This window comes from Epinephelus lanceolatus, chromosome 10 (genome assembly GCF_041903045.1).
Source record: "Epinephelus lanceolatus isolate andai-2023 chromosome 10, ASM4190304v1, whole genome shotgun sequence".
Lineage (NCBI taxonomy): Eukaryota > Metazoa > Chordata > Actinopteri > Perciformes > Serranidae > Epinephelus > Epinephelus lanceolatus.
The window spans coordinates 33,146,254-33,164,980 of NC_135743.1; the positions used below are offsets into that span (position 1 = coordinate 33,146,254).

Here is an 18,727-nt window from a genome sequence, read left to right on the forward strand (position 1 = left end):
GATTATCACTATCATAAAATAAAATCTACTTTCTCTGTAGTGGTAAATAAGGTAAACACTCAAAAATCCTGCTCCACTCGTCATATAGACTATGTGCAGTATGCAATCTATCACTTTTGTTATGTTTCTCATATATTAACATACTGTAAAGACCTAGACCTATACAGCTGTTATGCTCTAACATTGCTGTGCTTTAACATGGAGGGATGGAAAATAGGTATCAGTATTTGAAGTCCCTCCCTAAATTTTACACAGTGGACCTTTAAGACAGTGGCACTGAAAAACATTTTCCACTCTAAAAATAGCTTCAGATGCATGGGTACTGATGTATGAATGACAAGAGGGTCTCCTCAGAGCACATTTATTTACAACATTGTGTTAATGTTCATACAACAAAATCCACTCACCACATCATTAAAAGCAAAATCTGCCCCATACACAAAACGAACCAGTTAGTTTGTGAATTGGTATATTGCTAAAATTAAAATCAGCACAGCTACATGTGCAGTTGTCTTTATTTCATATGAACATTGTCCCCCAAATCATCCTTTGTAAGGTTAGTAAAACATGCAAGGCAAATTCATGATATATCAAAAACTTGATGAAAACAAAAATAAAAAGATTTACAGTGGTAAAACACTTTAGAGATACATAACAGAAATACTTGCTACAGAAAAATAACTATAAGCAAAATAAAGCATCAAACTTTCTGTTTGCAAAATGTCAACTGAAAGAGTTAATTTGATATAATACATACATTCATGCAATGTGGTGCTGTATCAAACATGTCAATTGTCCAAATGTATCCTCTTAGCACTTTGGTAGGATTGAATTTACAGAGACATAATACAAAAATATACCAATGGACCTAAGAGCAGCTAAACAAAGATGTGCTGCTCTACTATACTTAATCCAAATTTAAATGAAGGACAACACATGCAGATGTGTTTGCTTTGGGAGTGTTGTCTTAAGAAATCAGGATATGACAACATAAATATCACTGTTGGCATTCAAGTAATAAATATATATATAAAAAAAGGTCATGAATAAAGAGTGTTCCTAGAAAGGCATCCCGAGATGATGTCAGGTTGACTCAGCCTCAGCTTTCTTCAAATGTGATGTACAATGGAAGAAAGGGCATACTCAATGGCAGATCTAGAAATGAAAGCAAATAACTATGAATTAAAATCAAAATGAACCAAACCATGCAGCGAGAAAAAAATACAACTTAAAAAAAATTGCAAAACAAATCTTGATGATGCGTGGCTCCATTTTTTGCAAATGAATTGATAATGACATGATGTTTGCAAAAACAGTTATACACTGTACCTGTGTAACTGCGTGAGGATGACATGGACTCACGAATCCATCCAAATTGAAGGGACTGTATGCTCCGTCCAACTGAGTATCTGTGCTCAAATGTTGGATTCTGGGGGGCTGAGGCAGCTGTCAAAAACAACAGGATAAAAATTGTCAATCAGCAGTAATGAGGGTTTGGAATAGAAACAGATCACTAGTGATATCACCATGGTAATGTGTGCGGCAGTGAAAAAATGATATAAATTAATGGAAAATCTAGTCTATGACATGTAATCAAAATCAACACAAGAAATCAGATAAACAAAAAGCATATGAAAAATATATTAAAAAAAACATATGAACTTACAAGAACCAAAATAACAGGACGTAGGTCAGTATGGCAGAGCAGGATCAAGTCTGACATCATCTTGGGATTAACCAGGAACACTTGACTGATGGTGAACATAAAGAATCTAAAACTTGGGAGTGTGTAAAACAATGGTGTGATAAACCAAAAGGATGCAAGACCACTAAATATAAATGGGCGTGAGTACAAAAATAATGACAGATGTGAAACTGGTTTCAGAATGGTCTGCATAATTTTAATTCTGGCATGTCTTTTCAGTGTTATACTGGTGTAGTGTCTTATTTTGTAGTGTCTCACAGGTGTATTTTTGCTGGGTGTATTATTTAGTTACCCAGGTAACATTTCACAAAAAATCACAACACAAAATATGTCCATACTCTATACAAATATTCAGAAATGTGAAGGCATCTATGTATTTTAGAATCTGTTAAAAACACTAGAACTAGGTTGTCATACAGTATCTCGTCAAGTAGGACTGTCAAAAAAGATAAAAAATAGACAAATATCCTTGAATTTCAAAGGAATACTGGAAAAATATCTCTGTTTGACATACATACAGTATATATTAGTTTCAGAAAGCACAACTATACAACTTTTTAACAAGTGTATAATGAAAACTATAAAGTCATTTAAAAACCAGCAGAAATGTCATGCTTTGCCTTGAAAAATATAAACTGACTGGTAATTAGTACTAAAGAAAAATAATATCTTATATATCTAGCAATGCTTGGTAATGTCTCCATATATGAGGCACATGTTTAGACATCTGTTATATGTGAAAAAAATCAATTAGCCTAGGCAGTTGTTGATGTGACTACATGCAGGGCAGAATAAATAAATTATATTTCCATGTTACTGTAACTATTTTTTCCTGTTAAAAAAAAAAAAATGCAACTATAAAGTGCATTAGTATTGTTGGTTCTTAGACACTTGGGCCATTGTTAGGGACAGAACTATCTAATCAGAATCTGCGGCTGTAGCCGGTTGAAGAGGATGTGTAGGAGGAGGATGAGAAGCTCATGCTGAAGCCAGCATCAATGCTGCCTCTTCTGGAGCCTGATCGGGATCCGGTCCTTGAGCCAGACCGGGAGCCATAGGCAGATCCAGGCCCACTGGCATTGTAGGGACTGTAGAGGCCTTTGCTGGATTGTGAGGAAGCCTCCAGAAGTCTTAAGCTAGTTCCTTCCTCAACCATGCTTTTGTCCATGGCATCTTTGAAGGAGATTTTCAGTTTGGTTTTTGGACATGTTAGATATTTAGAATAAGCACCGGCATCTCTCAGTTTCTGGGCAGTGCGGGCATCAATTGTGCCCTTCCTGATAGATTCATCTAGCGACACTCTTCCCTCCACATCAGGCTCAATAAGTCCACCAGTCAGATATTGGACCTCAAGGAAACGCTGCCCAGCCTCATAGTACAACCAGCCTTTCTTGAGGGCTTGGGAGGCAGACATCTTTTCTTTAGTTCTGGGGTCTTCAAATCCTTTGAATGCTTTCTGAGCCAGGTTGAGGCGATCAACCATGATTTTATCCACAAGGCCTTTTTCTGTAGCATCAGCAACTGTGAATCTCTCTCCAGTTACGGGGTCAATTATTCCTCCTGTGCAGGCTTGAGCCTCTAACAGTCTTTGGCCAGTGATGTTGTCTACAAGGCTCCTGTGTATGGCCTCAGTGATAGACACCTTCTCCAGTGTGTCTATGTCCAATATTCCTGCTATGGGGCAAATCTCCTCTGCTGGGTCATTCCATATGACTGCAGGTGCTTTAATGGAGGGTATGGGGCTCATGGGAGAGGAGTAGGTGGAACCAGTGGTGGAACCAAAAGAGGATGAGCGTGAGCGAATACCTCCCATGTTTCCAGAAAGCATGTCAGCAAATTCTGTGATAGCTAGGTTTCCAGATCGGTATGTATCAAGGGCTTTCTGGTCAATGAGGCCACGTGAAAGAGCATCATCAACATCATACTGTCTTCCTGATCTCCTGTCAATGATGATGGATTTAACAGTACCATCAGATGAGGTCATTGTGATCTCTTCCCATTCACACTCCTGCTCAGCAAGCTCCAGGTAGGTTTGGTGGTCAATTAGCCCCTTTCTGTAGGCCTCGTACACAGTCATCTCTTTGCCAGTCTCAGGGTCTACAATGACTACTCTGCGTTTACGAACTGAGGATTTGGAGGAGGTCTTCCTTTCCCGCTTCTTTTCTTTCAGTAGCAGGAGCACCAGGCCAGTGTCAGGATCAGTGATGCACCTCTCCATGAGCTGGAGGTAGGTTAGGTTTTCCTCAGTGTTGGGATCAAAGAAGCCTTTGGTGTCATCAGATGGATCTGTCAAGATCTCATTCATTTCCTCATCAAAGAAGCCACGTTTGTAGGCCACCTCAACTGGCAGACGGTGACTTTCCTCTGGGTCAATGATTCCACCAGTAGCTATCTGGGCTTCCAGGAGACGGATACCATGATCTTTCAAGATAAGCCCCTTTTTCATGGCCTGGAACAGAGAGATTGTCTTGCCTGTGTAAGGATCTCTATACCCTGTCACTGCACGCTCAGCAGAGAGGAGCTTGTCTTTGAATTCAGGTCCTACAATTCCCATTTTCACTGCTTCACTGACAGTCAGTTTAAGGTTTTTGATTGGATCAATGACATATCCTGTGGCTGCCTGTGCCTCAAGGAGTTCAAATGCTGTGCCTGGCCTTATCATGTTCTTCTTCATGGCCTGGTAAATTGATAGACGCTCCTTTGTAGATTCTAAAAATACACCAGCAATACAGCTTGTGCCCTCAAGGTACCTTGATAGTTTATCTGTAACCTCCTCCACTGAAATACTACCTTCATTCAGTTTAGTGACAGTCTCCTGGTCAATAATTTGTGAGCGGAGCAGCTCCTCCATTGTGATCTGTTTCCTCAGACCCTTGAACATCAGCCTCTTGTCTCCCAGGGAGAGTAGGCGCAACCCACCATCTAACTTGCATCTCTTGAGAAGCTCTGCATATGATATGTCCTCATCAGTGACAGGGTCGGTGAATCCTTTAACACTGTAAGTCAGCTTTTCATTGGTTTCCTTGTTGATGTAACCTCTTTGCATGGCAATGTCTGCTGGCAGGTGGAACTGGAATTCAGGATCAATAATTCCACCAGTGGCAGTCTGTGCCTCTAACATTTTCAGAGCATAATCCTCTGGAACAAGATCCTTTTTCATAGCCTGGAAAAGAGAGATGATTTTACCACTGTATGGATCTTTGTACCCTGTGACTGCTCTCTCAGCTGACAGAAGTTTATCATGGATCTCAGGGCCGACAACTTCCTTACGTACAGCTTCATCAACTGTGAGTGTTTCATTTTTATGTGGATCAACAATGAATCCTGTAGCAGCTTGTGCTTCTAGGAGGCTGAGGGCTAGTTCTGGTTTAATAAAGCCTCTCTTCATTGCTTGGTATATGCTTAGCTTGGAACTTGAGTCTGTTGCGACCCCAGCAACACAGCCTGTGCCATAGAGATACTGTTTCACATTTGTCATCTCCATTATGTCACGGATGTCCCTCTTGCCCTGTTTAAGGAGGTTGTATGTCTCCAAGTCAATGATGCGGGCATTGTACAGCTCCTCAATAGTTATCCTTCTCCTTATAGTCTTGTATGACAGTGGACTGTCATTTCTGATTATCTCTCTCTGCTCCATGATCTCAATAATAATGATGATCATCCTCTCTTTAGTGATTTTACCAGAGCGATAGTCATCCATGAGCTTCTGCCTCTCTTGCTCTGGAAGCAAATTTGAGTTCATGATTTCCCAGAGGTTCACTGGTTTATCAGCAAGGCCCTCGATTGGAATGTCAATCTGGGTACTGGCCAGGTCACTCTGTGTTTGTTCCTCCGTGTAGAGATATGTCTTCTCTACAACAGTTGGAGACTGAGGCTTGGAGAGTGGAAGGATGTACAGGCCTGTCTCTGGATCTCTGTGGCACTTGTCTTTAAGCTGTCTGTAGGTAGCATTCTCATCGGTCTCTGGGTCTGAGAAAGCCTTATTATCATCAGATGGTTCAGATAGAGCCTTGGCCATTTCTTTGCTGAAAATGTTCTTCTGATATGCAACATCAGTTGGGACACGATGGCTGTTTACAGGATCAATGATTCCTCCACTAACCATCTGTGCCTCTATCAGTGGCATGGCATGCTCTTTCGGGATGAGATCTTTTTGCACTGCTTCAAAGAGGGAGATTTTGTTGCCTGTAAATGGATCTTTATAGCCAGTGACAGCTTTTTCTGCAGAGAGAAGTTTTTCATGTAGTTCTGGACCAACAAGACCTGACTTCACTGCCTCATCTACTGTCAGGCACTGGTTTCTCACTGGATCTACAAGGAATCCAGTGGCTGCCTGGGCCTCCAAAAGTGAAAGACCTGTGTTGTGTCTAAGGAGCTTTTTCTTCATAGCCTGATAAATGCTTACTTTCTCTTTGGTTGGCTCCAGGTAGATGCCAGCGATGCTATCAGAGCCCTGGAGGTATTTATTGACATTGGGATTCTCACTAACTTGTTTAGGTGTTGTTTTACCTTGTTGAAGAAGGTCAAATGTTGGTTTGTCAATGATTTTTGAATCATACAGAGAACTTGCTGGGACAGGAGCTCTAAGTCCCTTGAAGTTGGACTGTTCTCGCTTCTTGGCCTCTTTCTCATCTACGATTGTGATGACGATCTTGATTATCTTTTCAATTGTAACCTTTCCTGACCTAAACTGTCTGAGCAGGTCAAGCCTTTGTTCCTCAGTGAGATATTCAGAGTTGATGATGTCCCAGATGGTCATCTTCCTGCCCTTAAATGGCCCAGAGTCGAGCTCCACAGTTGCCTGAGTCATGGCCTCTTTTGTCTGGGCATCGGTGTATGTTGGCTCCTCCTTTGCACTGATTGCTTCATCAGAAAGAGGCAGGAGAGGGAGACCAGTTTTCTTGTCAGGGACACATCTCTTGAAGAGCTCTGAGTATGTAACATTTTCTTTTGTGTTGGGGTCATAGAAGCATTTAGTTTCATCAGTGGGGTTGTTAAGAATCTCTTTCATTTCATCATCAAAATAGTTTCTCTTGCATGCCACATCATGAGGAATGTGATGGCTCTTTACTGGATCAATGATGCCACCGGTGGCCATTTGGGCATCGAGCAGTCGGATTCCTTGTTCTTTAGGTATGAGATCTTTTTTCATCGCTTGGAACAAAGATACAGTCTTGCCAGTATAAGGATCTTTGTAACCTGTAACAGCCCGCTCTGCAGACAGGAGTTTTTCATGCAGCTCAGGTCCAACAACTCCTGCTTTGACGGCTTCATCAACTGTGTGCTTCTGATTACTGACAGGGTCAACCACGTAGCCTGTGCCTGCTTGGGCTTCAAGCATATGCAAGGCAGGCTCTGCCCTCATCATGTCCTTCTTCATAGCCTGATAGAAAGACATTGTCTCCTTGGATGAGTCAATAACTACACCTGCAATACAGTTTGTACCCTTCAATGCTTTGTGGACAGGCTCCATTTCAGATACCTCTTTGACTGTCTTATTGCCCTTGTGCAATTTGTTGTAGAGGTCTTTATCAATGATTTTGGATTCCAGGAGTTCAGTGGCAGGAACTGGTGCTCTCAGACCATCAAAGGTAATTTCATTCTTCTTCTCTTTGTCCTCTGCCACAGTAATCACAATCTTAATGATTTTTTCAATTGTGATTTTTCCTGTCTTGTATTGACGGAGAAGATCCTTCTTCTGGTCTTCAGTGAAGTACTCAGAATTGATAATTTCCCAAATGGTGACAGTCTTGCCCTGAAACCGTCCAAATGGCACGGACACAGTTGTTTTGCTGAACACATCCTTGGTCTCCTCCTCTGTGTATATACTTGAGCACTGAGCAGCTTTGTCTGTGATTGGCAAGAGTAGCAGATTGGTGTCAGGGTCAGTGGTGCATCTCGCCATCAACTCAGCATATGTCAAAGGTTCCTGAGTGCTTGGGTCAAAGTATCCCTTTGTGTCATCTGAAGGTTTCTCCATGATCTTGTTCATTTCAGCATCATATTGTCCCTGTTTGTAGGCTGTTTCATTAGGTACACGGTGACTATTGATTGGGTCAACGATGCCACCAGTTGCAAGCTGAGCCTCAAGGATTCTGATGGCATGATCATGTTCTATCAGACCTTTCTTCATGGCTTCAAAGACAGAGATCTTCCCACCAGTGTATGGATCTTTGTAGCCAGTAACTGCCCTCTCAGCCAGAAGCATTTTGTTGTGCAGTTCAGGGCCAATAACGCCTTCTTTGACAGCCTCATTTACAGAAAGTTTCTGATTCTTAATAGGGTCTAACATGTAACCGCTGGCTGCTTGGGCTTCAAGAAGGATCATAGCTGTGCCTGGAGTAATCTTTTTCTCTTTTGATGCTTGGTAGATTGACATTTTTTCATTAGATGGCGTCAAAACACCAGCAATGCCGTTCTTTCCTTTAAGAATTCTTCTAAGTGCTTCAGTCTCACCAAGATCTTGAACAGTGATTTTGCCTTTCTTTAGCTGGTCAAATTCCTTCTTGGATAGAAGGCCAACATCATGAAGTCTGCTTGCAGGTACCCTCTCACGTATGCCATCAAAAGACAAGGGATCTGGTTTCTTCTCCACACTGTCTGCTGCATCACCAGCATTTTGGCCATTGTAAACTGCACTTTGTGACCCAACCATTGTCACACGTATGGTCTCTTTGTCAGGGACATTCTTTTGTGCTTCTTCAAGCTGCTGCAGCTTCTCACGCAATTTCTGGTTCTCTTCTGCAAGAATCCTTTCCTGCTCTAGTCTCTTCCTCTCCATATCCTGCAATTCTTTTTGCTTGTTGAGCATCTCTTGCTCAGCCTCTTTTTGTCTATGGAGGGCCTCATCCATTGTAGCATGGAGTTTCTTCTTTTCCTCCTCCATCTGCTGTCTCTGGCGTTCCTGTTCATCTTTGAGAGCTTGGGCCTTTTTGACTTCCTTTTCATACTGGCTCTCCAGCTTCTTTTTCTCCTCTGCAATCAGCTTCTCTTTCTTTAAAAGCATCTCCTTTTCTGTAAGGAATGTCTGCTCGAGGGCTATCTTCTCTTTTTCAATTTGTTTCTGCTGTGCATCGGCCATCTGATAGGGAAAAAACATAGAAAACACAAGTTACAAAGGTATATAGGTGATGCATATATATTCTGTACATAATTTGGTTTTTCTTAATTGTTTATTTAATTTATAATGGATAGAATTTGTACAATGCACTCTGCTTATGCATATGGAGATTTAAAAAAATCCCTAATTGAGATTATGTGTGCTTTTCTGCAGGTTTTTCATAGTTCAAAATTGGTTGTGTAGTATTTTTTTTTTTAAATAAATGTCCTCTTTCTCTAGCATCCAAGATTACAGATAATACATTTTCATATTGGTGTAATTTTTTAGTATTTCAGCCTACATTAGAAAATCCAGATCAACCATGAGAATGACATTGCTCAAACTACTAAATAACAGAAGTTGTATGACCAAAAATGTAATTGACTTAAATAGACTCTCATAAGAGTCCCTTTTTTAAATATACAGTTTGATGAGAATATTTTTTGCCTTACAAGAATTTGAACAGAAAATTGGCTGCATGGACACAATTATTACCTTCTTGGAACTGATCACCATCTTTATTGTGTGTGTGTGTGTGTGTGTAATGTATGTGTGATGATACACACAATTCATCACCTATATTCTTAATTACAAAAGTCAAATTAAAAAAACACACACACAGACAATAATTTACTATTACTTAGAGTGGACTGTGTAATTTCATATAATGTATCTGCAAAACTAAGTAAAGTGAGTCCAAAATAATTTTTTCCTATTCGTAAGAACTTGTTGGTGGCTCTGATTATTGAGAGGTCAAATGAGACTGAAATAGAATCACAAAGATCCCTAGACATTTGTATCAAACATTAGGTAAATTTACAGTGGCCCTGAGTGATCAAACCATTGCAAATTAATTAAGTTATATGAGCAGAACTCACATGTTACACTAAAACTCAGTTGAGAAAAATCACTGTCACAGTCAATCTGGATTATGATGGACTATGTTCAACAAAGTCTACAGATTTTATATAAATATATACGCTTTTACAAACTGAGATTTTAAGATATTCTGCTTAACTGTGGTACCAATAAATTGGCAAATGCTGTTTATCCAGTGCTTGTTTGTTAATTTTTTTGTGTAACTTTATGTGTTGCAACAGTGAAGCAATTTCGTTACATGAAAAATTATCGCTTACTGTTAGATATCAGTAATTATATTTCGTTATTTCATTATTTACATCTGTTACGACAGATACACCTTAATATTTTTTATTTTAAATGGCAAGGGGCATGTCATGTAATGCTTACTTTACACCATCAGATCTGTATGATAAACTGTTTGCACAGACTCTAGGAGGGTACCCTTTCAAATAGTTAAACAGTAAAGGAAAACTCCACTGATAACCCAAGGGATGGAGGTTGTGGATGAAGCCACATGCCCTTCGTGTCAACTGATACACACCGGTGCATGTCATGGTAATGTCTGATGGAGGGCTGAATAGGTACGGTGACATCTCTGGCAAATATTTTGTCATGTCAATATGGGTGACAGAGTTTTGCTTGAATGACAAATGCAACACATATATCTGGTGGGGTGGAGATGTCAGCATTATCTTAACACAGCATTCACAGTGAATACTGGGCATTGTTACCAGTGTTGGGGGTGACCTGTTACAAGGCAATGTAATTACGGTTACGCAATACTTTGTAATGCAGCTATGTGGTAACGCATCTAATGGTGTGTGGAAGGCTAGTCTTGCATATTATTTTCTTTAGGCCTATTGATATATTATTTTAAGGCAGTAAATATTTGTATTAGGCAGTGTGAGGATGGCCAACCTATTCTATATTGTTATTTATATTGATGTGGTTTTATTTTGAGGCAGTTATAACCTACTGCAGTGCTCTCTTAATACACCTGAGCGTTGCTTAACGAATTACTTTCTACAGGAAGTAATTAAGTCAAGTAAAGCAGTTATTTTTCAAAGTAACAATAATGTGTAATACATCACTTTTTTTGAGTAACGACATCAACACTGATGGACAAATGGTAACTGTAGGTGACATGTCTTTTTCTTAGCCACTAAGTAGGTGCATCGTAAAGTTATTTCTTTTTATTTTCTTTTATCCTGAAAATCCAGCCAATATTAAGGATTTTGCTACCATCCATGATACATGCATTCCTTTAAAACTCACTGAACACTGGCAAAAATCTTCCTAGGAGTTCTAGTAAATACATAGGTGCATATTGTAATAAGGCATGTCTCCAATCACATTTAAATTGTTATGTTTGGCACAATTGCAGATGGAATATCATAACTTCAGTCTTCTCAGTCTGTCATATTTTGGTGCTGAGTTTTGAGGCTAAAGGAAATGTGAAGCATGTCTTAAAAAAGTGAAGCAACATTCCAGGATGGGGGGGGGGGGGGGGGGGGGCATTCAGGATGTGATCTGCATGAGCACAGTGCACTGTAAAAAAATCACATTTAAAATCAAAGATATGGTTTCATGATTAGTATAAACAGAGAAAGGGATAGAGGAAATTTAAAGAAAGAAGTATGTTAGTTTTCAGATAGAGTTAACAATGACATAAGCTGCTCTGTTATGCCATTTTTGACACAATACCTCTTTAGACTTATTTTGAAGTTCTTCTGCTTCCTTTTTCAGTCTATCCTTCTCCCTCTCTAGGTCTGCGATTGCCTTGCGTAAATCGCAAGCCTCTTTGCTGGTATTTTGTTTCTCAGATGCCAGTTTAGCCACTTCAGTCATTTTTGCCTGGGTGGTTATTTCAGTCTCATGAAGACGGACAGCAATCAGATCAGCTTGTTTCTTGAATTTTTTAGCCTCCTCCTCAGCTTTGGCCTGGGCTTCACTGAGCTGAGAAACCTGAAGTTTGAGTTTCTCGGCCTCAGCTACGATCTCCAATTGCCTTTTCCTCTCTGCTTCAAGTGACTTCTGGTATTCTTCAGTTTCCTCTTCCAGACGCTGTTGCATCAGTTGTTTATCCTCCAGCAACTTTTGTGCCTGCTCCTGAGCCAAGTCCTTTTGTCTTTGGAGCATCTCTGCTTCAGCTCTGAACCTAGATGCCTCTTGTATGGCCTGCATTTTTTCTTTGAGCATTTTATCTGCAAGAGCTCGTTGCTGATTGAGGTCATCTTCTGCAACCTGTCTCAAGCGTGCAGCCTCTTGGGCTTCTACACTGAGTCTAGCAGCATCCTCTGCGAGCCTCTTCATATTTTCAGCTTCCTCTGCCAGGAATTTCTGTGTGTTATCTTTGTCTTTCTTAATCAGGCGTTGATTTTCCTCCTCGATTCTGTTTTTCAGTTTGAGTAGCTCCTCCATCTGAACCTTGACTTTGAACAGCTCCTCCTCCACCTGCCCCCTCTGTTTGACAGCATCATCAACCTCATTCTTCAAGCGCTGCAGCTCTTCATCCAGTAGAGATTTCTGTTTATCAGTATCATCAAGCTTAAGTTTCACCTTTGTAAGCTCTTGCTCCACTTGGAACTTCTGTTTCAATGTTTGCTCTGCTAGTTTTTTGTGCTTTGCCATTTCAGCATCGGCTTGTTGCTTCTGCTTGAGTGCTGAAGCTTCTGCTTGTGCTAGTTTAGCAGCTTCAAATTCGGCCTCCTTCCTCAACCTCTCGGCATCCTCCTGAGCTTTGGCTTGATTTACAGCTTCTTGCTCAGCAGCTGCCTTTTGCCGTTCTGCTTCCTCTGCTTGTTGACGAAGGAGGGCAGCCTCCCTCTCTGCCTTCTCCCTAGCAGCCTCTGCCTCTTTGGCAAGCTTTTTGGCTTTCTCATACTCTTCCTTAAGCTTTTGCTGCATGATGATATCTTCCTTCTGTTGGGCAAGGACACTCTGGACTTGGTGCTCAGCAGCACTGCATTTCTGGGCTGCTTGTTGGGCAGCAACAATCTGTTTTTCTGCTTCAATGTCGGCCTCCTCTTTCTGCTTTCTGGCTTCTTCTGCTTTCTTCTTCAGGCGATCAAGCTCTTCTTGAGCTGCCATGCGTTGTCTGGCTGCCTCTTCCTCTGCAGCAGCGATAATCTTAACCTTCTCCTCTGCTTCCCTCCTTCTCTTTTCCTCCTCAAGGGCAAGCATCCTTAGTTTTTCTGCCTCCTCCTCTGCTCTTAGTTTGCTTTGTTGTGTTTCCTCTGCAATGTTTTTCAGTTTGTTCAGTTCTAGCTCCAGATCAAGTTTTCCAGATGAAGCCTTTTCAAAGTTGAGCTTCAGAATTCGGATTTCTTCTTCGACAATTCGCCTCTGTTTCAATGTGTCATCCACTATTGCCTTTTGTCTTTCCATTTCAGCCTCCGATGATTTTTTGAGTAGGACAATCTTTTCCTCAATCTCCTGCTTATGCTGATTGGCCTGGTCTTCAAGAGCTTTCCTCTGGTAAGCTTCATCCTCAGCTTGTCGCCGCAGTCTTTCGTTTTCTGCCTCCTTCTCCTTCAGGGCAATTTCAGCCTCCGTTTTTAAACGAGTGGCCTCACTGATGGCAGCCAGCTTCTCTTTGAGAATCCTCTCAGCCTCTGCTCTCTGACGAGCTGCCTCCTCCTCAGCAACTTGCCTCTGATGCTTGGCCTCTTCGGCAATGGCTCTCAGCTTGCTTGCTTCCTCAGCCACATCCCTCATCTTGGCAGCTTCAGCCTCAAGAAGTTGTTTGCTCTTCTCTGTGTTGGACAAGGTCTCCTTTTCTGCTTTGGATTTAAGCTGAAAAAGTACATCCATTTCACTCCGGACTTTGGCCAGTTCATCCTCCAGCTGTTTCTTTTGTTGTTGAACTGAAATAACTTCATTCTTCAGGCGGTACAGTTCATCTTCAAGGATGGATCTCTGCTGTTCTGCGTTGTCAAAGTCTGCTCTAAGTCGAATCAGTTCCTGTTCTGCAGTGAGTTTCTGCTGAGCTGTGCTGTCAGCTACCATCCTCTGCTTCTCAAGTTCTTTCTCAGCCATTTCTTTCTGCTTCAGGGCTGACTCTTCAGCTTTGGCTCTCTTTTTAGCTTCACGCTCAGCATCCTCCTTTTGTTTCTCAGCTTCTTCTTGAGCAAGGCTCTTTTTGTGGGCTTCCTCCTCAGCCTGGAGTCTTAGACGAAGGGCCTCATTAGCTTTTTGCCTCCATTTCTCAAGCTCTTTTTCTGCCTCTTCTCTGGCATTTATTGCATCCTCCTGTTGTTTCTTGAGACGCGCCGCTTCTTCTTGCAGTTGAAGGACAGCACCATGCTCTTGTTTTAATGTTTCCTCCAATTTTGAGGTCTTTTCCACATAGGACATGTGTTTGCTCTGGAGCTGAGCAGCGGCACTCTTCTGGGCTACCTCCTGGGCAACCTGGATTTGCCTCTCCTTTTCAATCTCAGCTTGCTTCACTTGCCTTTCAGCCTCCTCTGCCTGCCTCTTGAGGTTTTCAAGGTCTTCCAGAGCTTTTTGCTTTTGCTTAGCAGCTTCTTTCTCTGCCTCAGATTTGCGTTTGAGTTCTTCCTCTGCCATGCGTTTTTTCTGGGTCTCTTCATTGACTTGTTTGCGGAGCTTCTCAGCTTCTTCCTGGGCGGCCTTTCTGAGTTTCTCAGCTTCATCTGCTCTGTCACGAAGTTGCTCAAGCTCAGATTCTGCAGTAGACTTTTGTTTAACTGTTGTCTCAAGTTGGATCCTGATGAGGCGGATTTCCTCCTCAATCTTGGTCCTGCTTTGAAGAGCGTCATCCACCTGTTGACTTTTGTCCTTGATCTGCTGCTCTGAGAGGTTCTTGAGCTCATGCAGTTCCTGCTGGATGTTCTGCTTTTGCTTTTCTGCATCTACAGCAGCAACCTCTCTCTTGCTCACTTCTTCCTGCATTCTGAGCTTCAGCTCTCGAGCTTCTTTCTCAGCTTTGGCAATAGCCTTTGCGTGAGCTTCAGCTAACTGCTTCTGTTTGTCTAACTCGGCCTGCATCTCGGCCATTTTTTTCTGCTCTTCCGCTTTGAGTTTCTCTGCAGCTTTCTGCATTAGTGGAAGCAAATGGTAAAGAAAGGATTATAATCAAGCATGACATGTTAAAGGTAGCACTTTACATTAACTAGCTCAGAGCAGTGTGGATTAAATTTGTAATTACTATAGTAATCACAAGCTAATCACACTGGAATAAGAGCAACTTAATGTACTGTATTACCGAGGCAATGTTAATGTTAAAGTTAGCTCAAAGGTCAAGTCAAAGATCAATCACTACACACAAATTAGATGCACATTCATTAAAGTGATGTTAAATTCACGATGCAATTAAAATAATTAATGACAAGACAATTCAGGAAAAAATGGATGATGGGGGTGAATCAATTAATGTATGGAAACAAAATATCACTTCACAACACAGCAAGAAAATCATGGCATGCAACTGTAGCTGTAGCACTAACTTTCAAAAACTGCATTATAATTGAGATTCCAATATATTATATTGTATGTCTACAATTTAGCTTCAATTCGTATCACATTGTTGAAAACAATTTGTTGAAATGTTTATCTCAGTGTTTATTACATATGTGGCAGGTACTGTCTTGTTTGATGCAGATAATAGAGTATCTCCCACATATTTTTATTTTATTAGAGAATGCCTCATGTTAGAGTATTATTCAAACCATTCACTTAGACTACTTTTTATCTCATCCCATGCACTGGGGGTTCTTTAAATCACTATTTGCCATAAAATGGGATGGGAAAGAAAGGCAAAGTCAAGGATAGCAGGTTTAGGTGATGTCACTGTAAGTTAGGGAACCAGTTTATGACTCCAGGAAGTGTAGAAAAGCATTGTAATGTGGGTTAAAAACATATCAAGGACATAGTGTAAGAAAGGAAGTGATTCTCAAAGCAGGGAGTTACTGTATATATCTAAAAGGCTGCAGTGAAAGCAAGAACGTTAATATGCCATGAAAAGCCAAAATGCAGTTTGAGAGAGAGACAGATGTTAGGATGACAGAGAGAATGGAGCTTATGCGGTACAGTAGGTACTTGAAACACTGTAAATAATTTACCTCTTTAATGCTCAAACAAGTTAAGCATTCATCATGGCAAAGCACTGGCAAGCAGTTAAGAGAAGCAAAGAAACAAACAAAACATTAGGGTTAGAAAAAAATGTGAAACTTTAAACTTGTGTTAATTTAGGGGCGGAAGTAGAGCTGAAGACCATGATAACCAGGCTGAAAGATAGTCTCCACTTTGATTTTAACCTCAGGAAATGAAGTGGCCAGACGTAAAAAAAGGAAAAGAAAATCGTAGTGAAAGAAAGAACCCCTCACGCTAAATCTACAACGTCACAATACACACAATGGATGGAGATGGCTCAATGAACACACAGTGTGCTCTATTTGTTTGGACTACTTTTAGACTGATATTGAGAACTTTGGTCTCATTGTAGCTGAATGAATAATCTATTTAGATGCTGTATTCTCTTAAATGTAAACACACTCAAACCTCATGCATCTTATTTGTTTGCAATTATTATTTGTTTCTTTTTCTAAACTAAAAGCATATACTATGCTCCAAAAACATGTGCTTCACTGGCTAATAGATCAGCTACAGCATGCCAATGTTTCAAGCATAACCTGTGCAAAGGAACTATTTGTCATCCGTACATTAATGTAATGCGTGTGTGTACGTGTGTGTGTGAGACACACAGTGCGTGCGTGCATGCATGCGTTTCAGTGATCGGCAGGTAATCTCGTTTGTTGGTTGGTTGATTATTTGGTTGGTTGGTTAGGTTAATGTTAGAATTTAGTTTGTTTGGGATCCTCAGCCAGTTGTCACGCACCTCCTCGTCCTCCAGGCGGTGCTGCGTGTCGGTGATGAACTTGATGTACTGACTTGTCAGTGTCATCAGCTCACTGTACCTGGTCCTCAGTGTTACATACTGATACAAGGAGAGACAAACAAATGTGTCATTTTCATCTTCATGCATATGTCTTTCACAGTAAAATCACTTCATGGTTAGGCTGTCCTTTATCAAAATATTTTCTAGAAGCTGTATCCAACATGGGTTCTAAGAAACACACCTCCTGAATGATGTTGTCAGAAGCAGAATCCAGTTTGCTTTTCTTCAAGGGTGAAGCAAGAGGATCTACATGAGCTTTGTAGGCCACCAGCTGGAGTTCATAGTCCTATTTGACAAAAAAGGACATTCTCCAAACATCAGTAAGGCCACAAATACTTCATCTGAATGCTCAAAAGTACAATTTTTACAATAGTTAATGCAAGCTAGGGATGTTTAATGCTCACCTTGATCGTATCAATGTATGCTTTAGCATATTTTTGACACTCATCAACTTTGTCTTTGTTACCCTCAATCTCCTCCAGTAGATTCTGTTTTGAAAAAGGGATTTCAATTGAGATTTGAACTCACTAGCGTCATATGAAAATGATTTATAAATAACTAATATGCTTAGAAATTAAGAAGCTAATTATATCAAGCAGTACTCGATATACCTTCTCCTGGGCCAGTTGTTCTTTCAGAGTTTTGCTGTCAGTGATGGGCACAGCCTGGATCTTCTCCTGCCTTTTCTTGGCATCAGAAATCCAGCGCATCAGCCAATCATAGCTATCACGATAGTAGCCTAGCTGGCGGCCAAGCTGCTCTAGCTCTCTCTGGCGAATATCTATCTGGGTGAACACAGCCTTCCAGCGGTCCTGAAGATTAGACAGCTGCTGGCGGTAGTGGTCCAGCTCAACGTCACGCTCGTTGTGCACACGTGACATCTTGTTACTCACTGCAGTGGCCTTCTTCAGCTCTTCTTCCAGAGAATCAAACACTGGCTGTTCACCTTCAGCCTCAGCCCGCATTTTCTGCAAGATTTCATACAAATAGAAAGGCCAGTCAGCCATGAGCAAACAGGGTCACAATCATCAGTTCAGACAAGACCACTCAAAGGGAACAGTTCCCGAACTTCCCGCTACTTCACTTATTTTTATTAATTCGTCTGTATGCAAATATACAACACTTGAGAAAGTTCTCCTCTAACAGATGTTTTTATCTGAACCCAGAAACCTTGTAAAAGAATTGTATGCTGCTTACCTTAAGCGTTGTTCTGTAAGCCTCTACTTCCTTGACATCGCCTGGCACGGTGTGAACCTCACGCAGACAGTCCTCGTACTGCTTGAGAACTCCTTCAGCACCCTGTGTGTTACGGATGACCATTTCCACGGTCTTCAGCCTGGGGCAAGATACAATAAGTAAATAAAGTAGCAAGGAATCAGAAAACAGTGCATGTTCTAGAAAAGAACCAGTATGAAGTTTTTGTGGTATCTAATGGTGAGGTTGCAAACTGCAACCAACTGAATATCACTTTCTGCACCCCTCCCTCTCCAAGCCTGTATGAGAACCTATAATGGCCTTCAGGTAATGTAAAAATGTGAAAGGCCTTCTCTAGACTCAGTTCAGTTTGTCCGATCTGGGTGTCTGTAGAAACACAGCAGTGCAACATTTCGGGCTCCATGGAAGAGGACCCGCTCCCTATGTAGATATGAAGGGCTCATTTTAAGCCAATGTAAACACAACAATTCTTAGTTTCAGGTGATGATACACTAATGAAAACATAATAGTGAATATCATTTCTACTAATAGAGTTTTCTTAATCCTACGCACCGATCCTTTAACTCTCAAGAATAATTGGCTGTGGACTCACTTGTCAAGATAAACCGAGGAGAGCATGTAAGCATGATCCATCTTCTCGACAGTGAGGTCAAGCTCTGAGCGCAGGACGGGAGCTGAGGGAGACGGCTGAGGGGAGGCCAGGACCTCTTGTGTCTTCACAGACACCTTATCAAGGTCCTTTTTGAGGCCCTCAAGCTTTACTTGGACTTTCTGTATAAAAGAGGACAAGAGTTAAAGAGTCAACTTAACTGAGGTAAAGCATGTAAAAAAGGACCGACAAAGGACTCACAACCACATTGTTATGAGGAGAAGATTCCACAAATGTGCTATAATGCAACTTTAAAACTCAAATGAACCTGTGCTGGGT

General features: G+C 41.2%; 1 protein-coding gene across 1 annotated transcript in view; it reads right to left on the reverse strand.

Annotated features, from left to right (window-relative positions):
* Positions 1-18,727, reverse strand: part of LOC117265409 (plectin) — a 199,793-nt gene that overhangs the window by 36,209 nt on the left and 144,857 nt on the right. Inside the window, exons 26-33 of the mRNA XM_078171229.1 lie at positions 18,392-18,570; positions 17,782-17,920; positions 17,196-17,552; positions 16,989-17,072; positions 16,766-16,870; positions 16,525-16,623; positions 11,370-14,723; positions 2,631-8,786 (exon numbers count right to left, since the gene is read on the reverse strand). Of these exons, the coding sequence (XP_078027355.1) occupies positions 2,631-8,786; positions 11,370-14,723; positions 16,525-16,623; positions 16,766-16,870; positions 16,989-17,072; positions 17,196-17,552; positions 17,782-17,920; positions 18,392-18,570 (10,473 nt within the window). The remainder of the gene's footprint in view (positions 1-2,630; positions 8,787-11,369; positions 14,724-16,524; positions 16,624-16,765; positions 16,871-16,988; positions 17,073-17,195; positions 17,553-17,781; positions 17,921-18,391; positions 18,571-18,727) is intronic.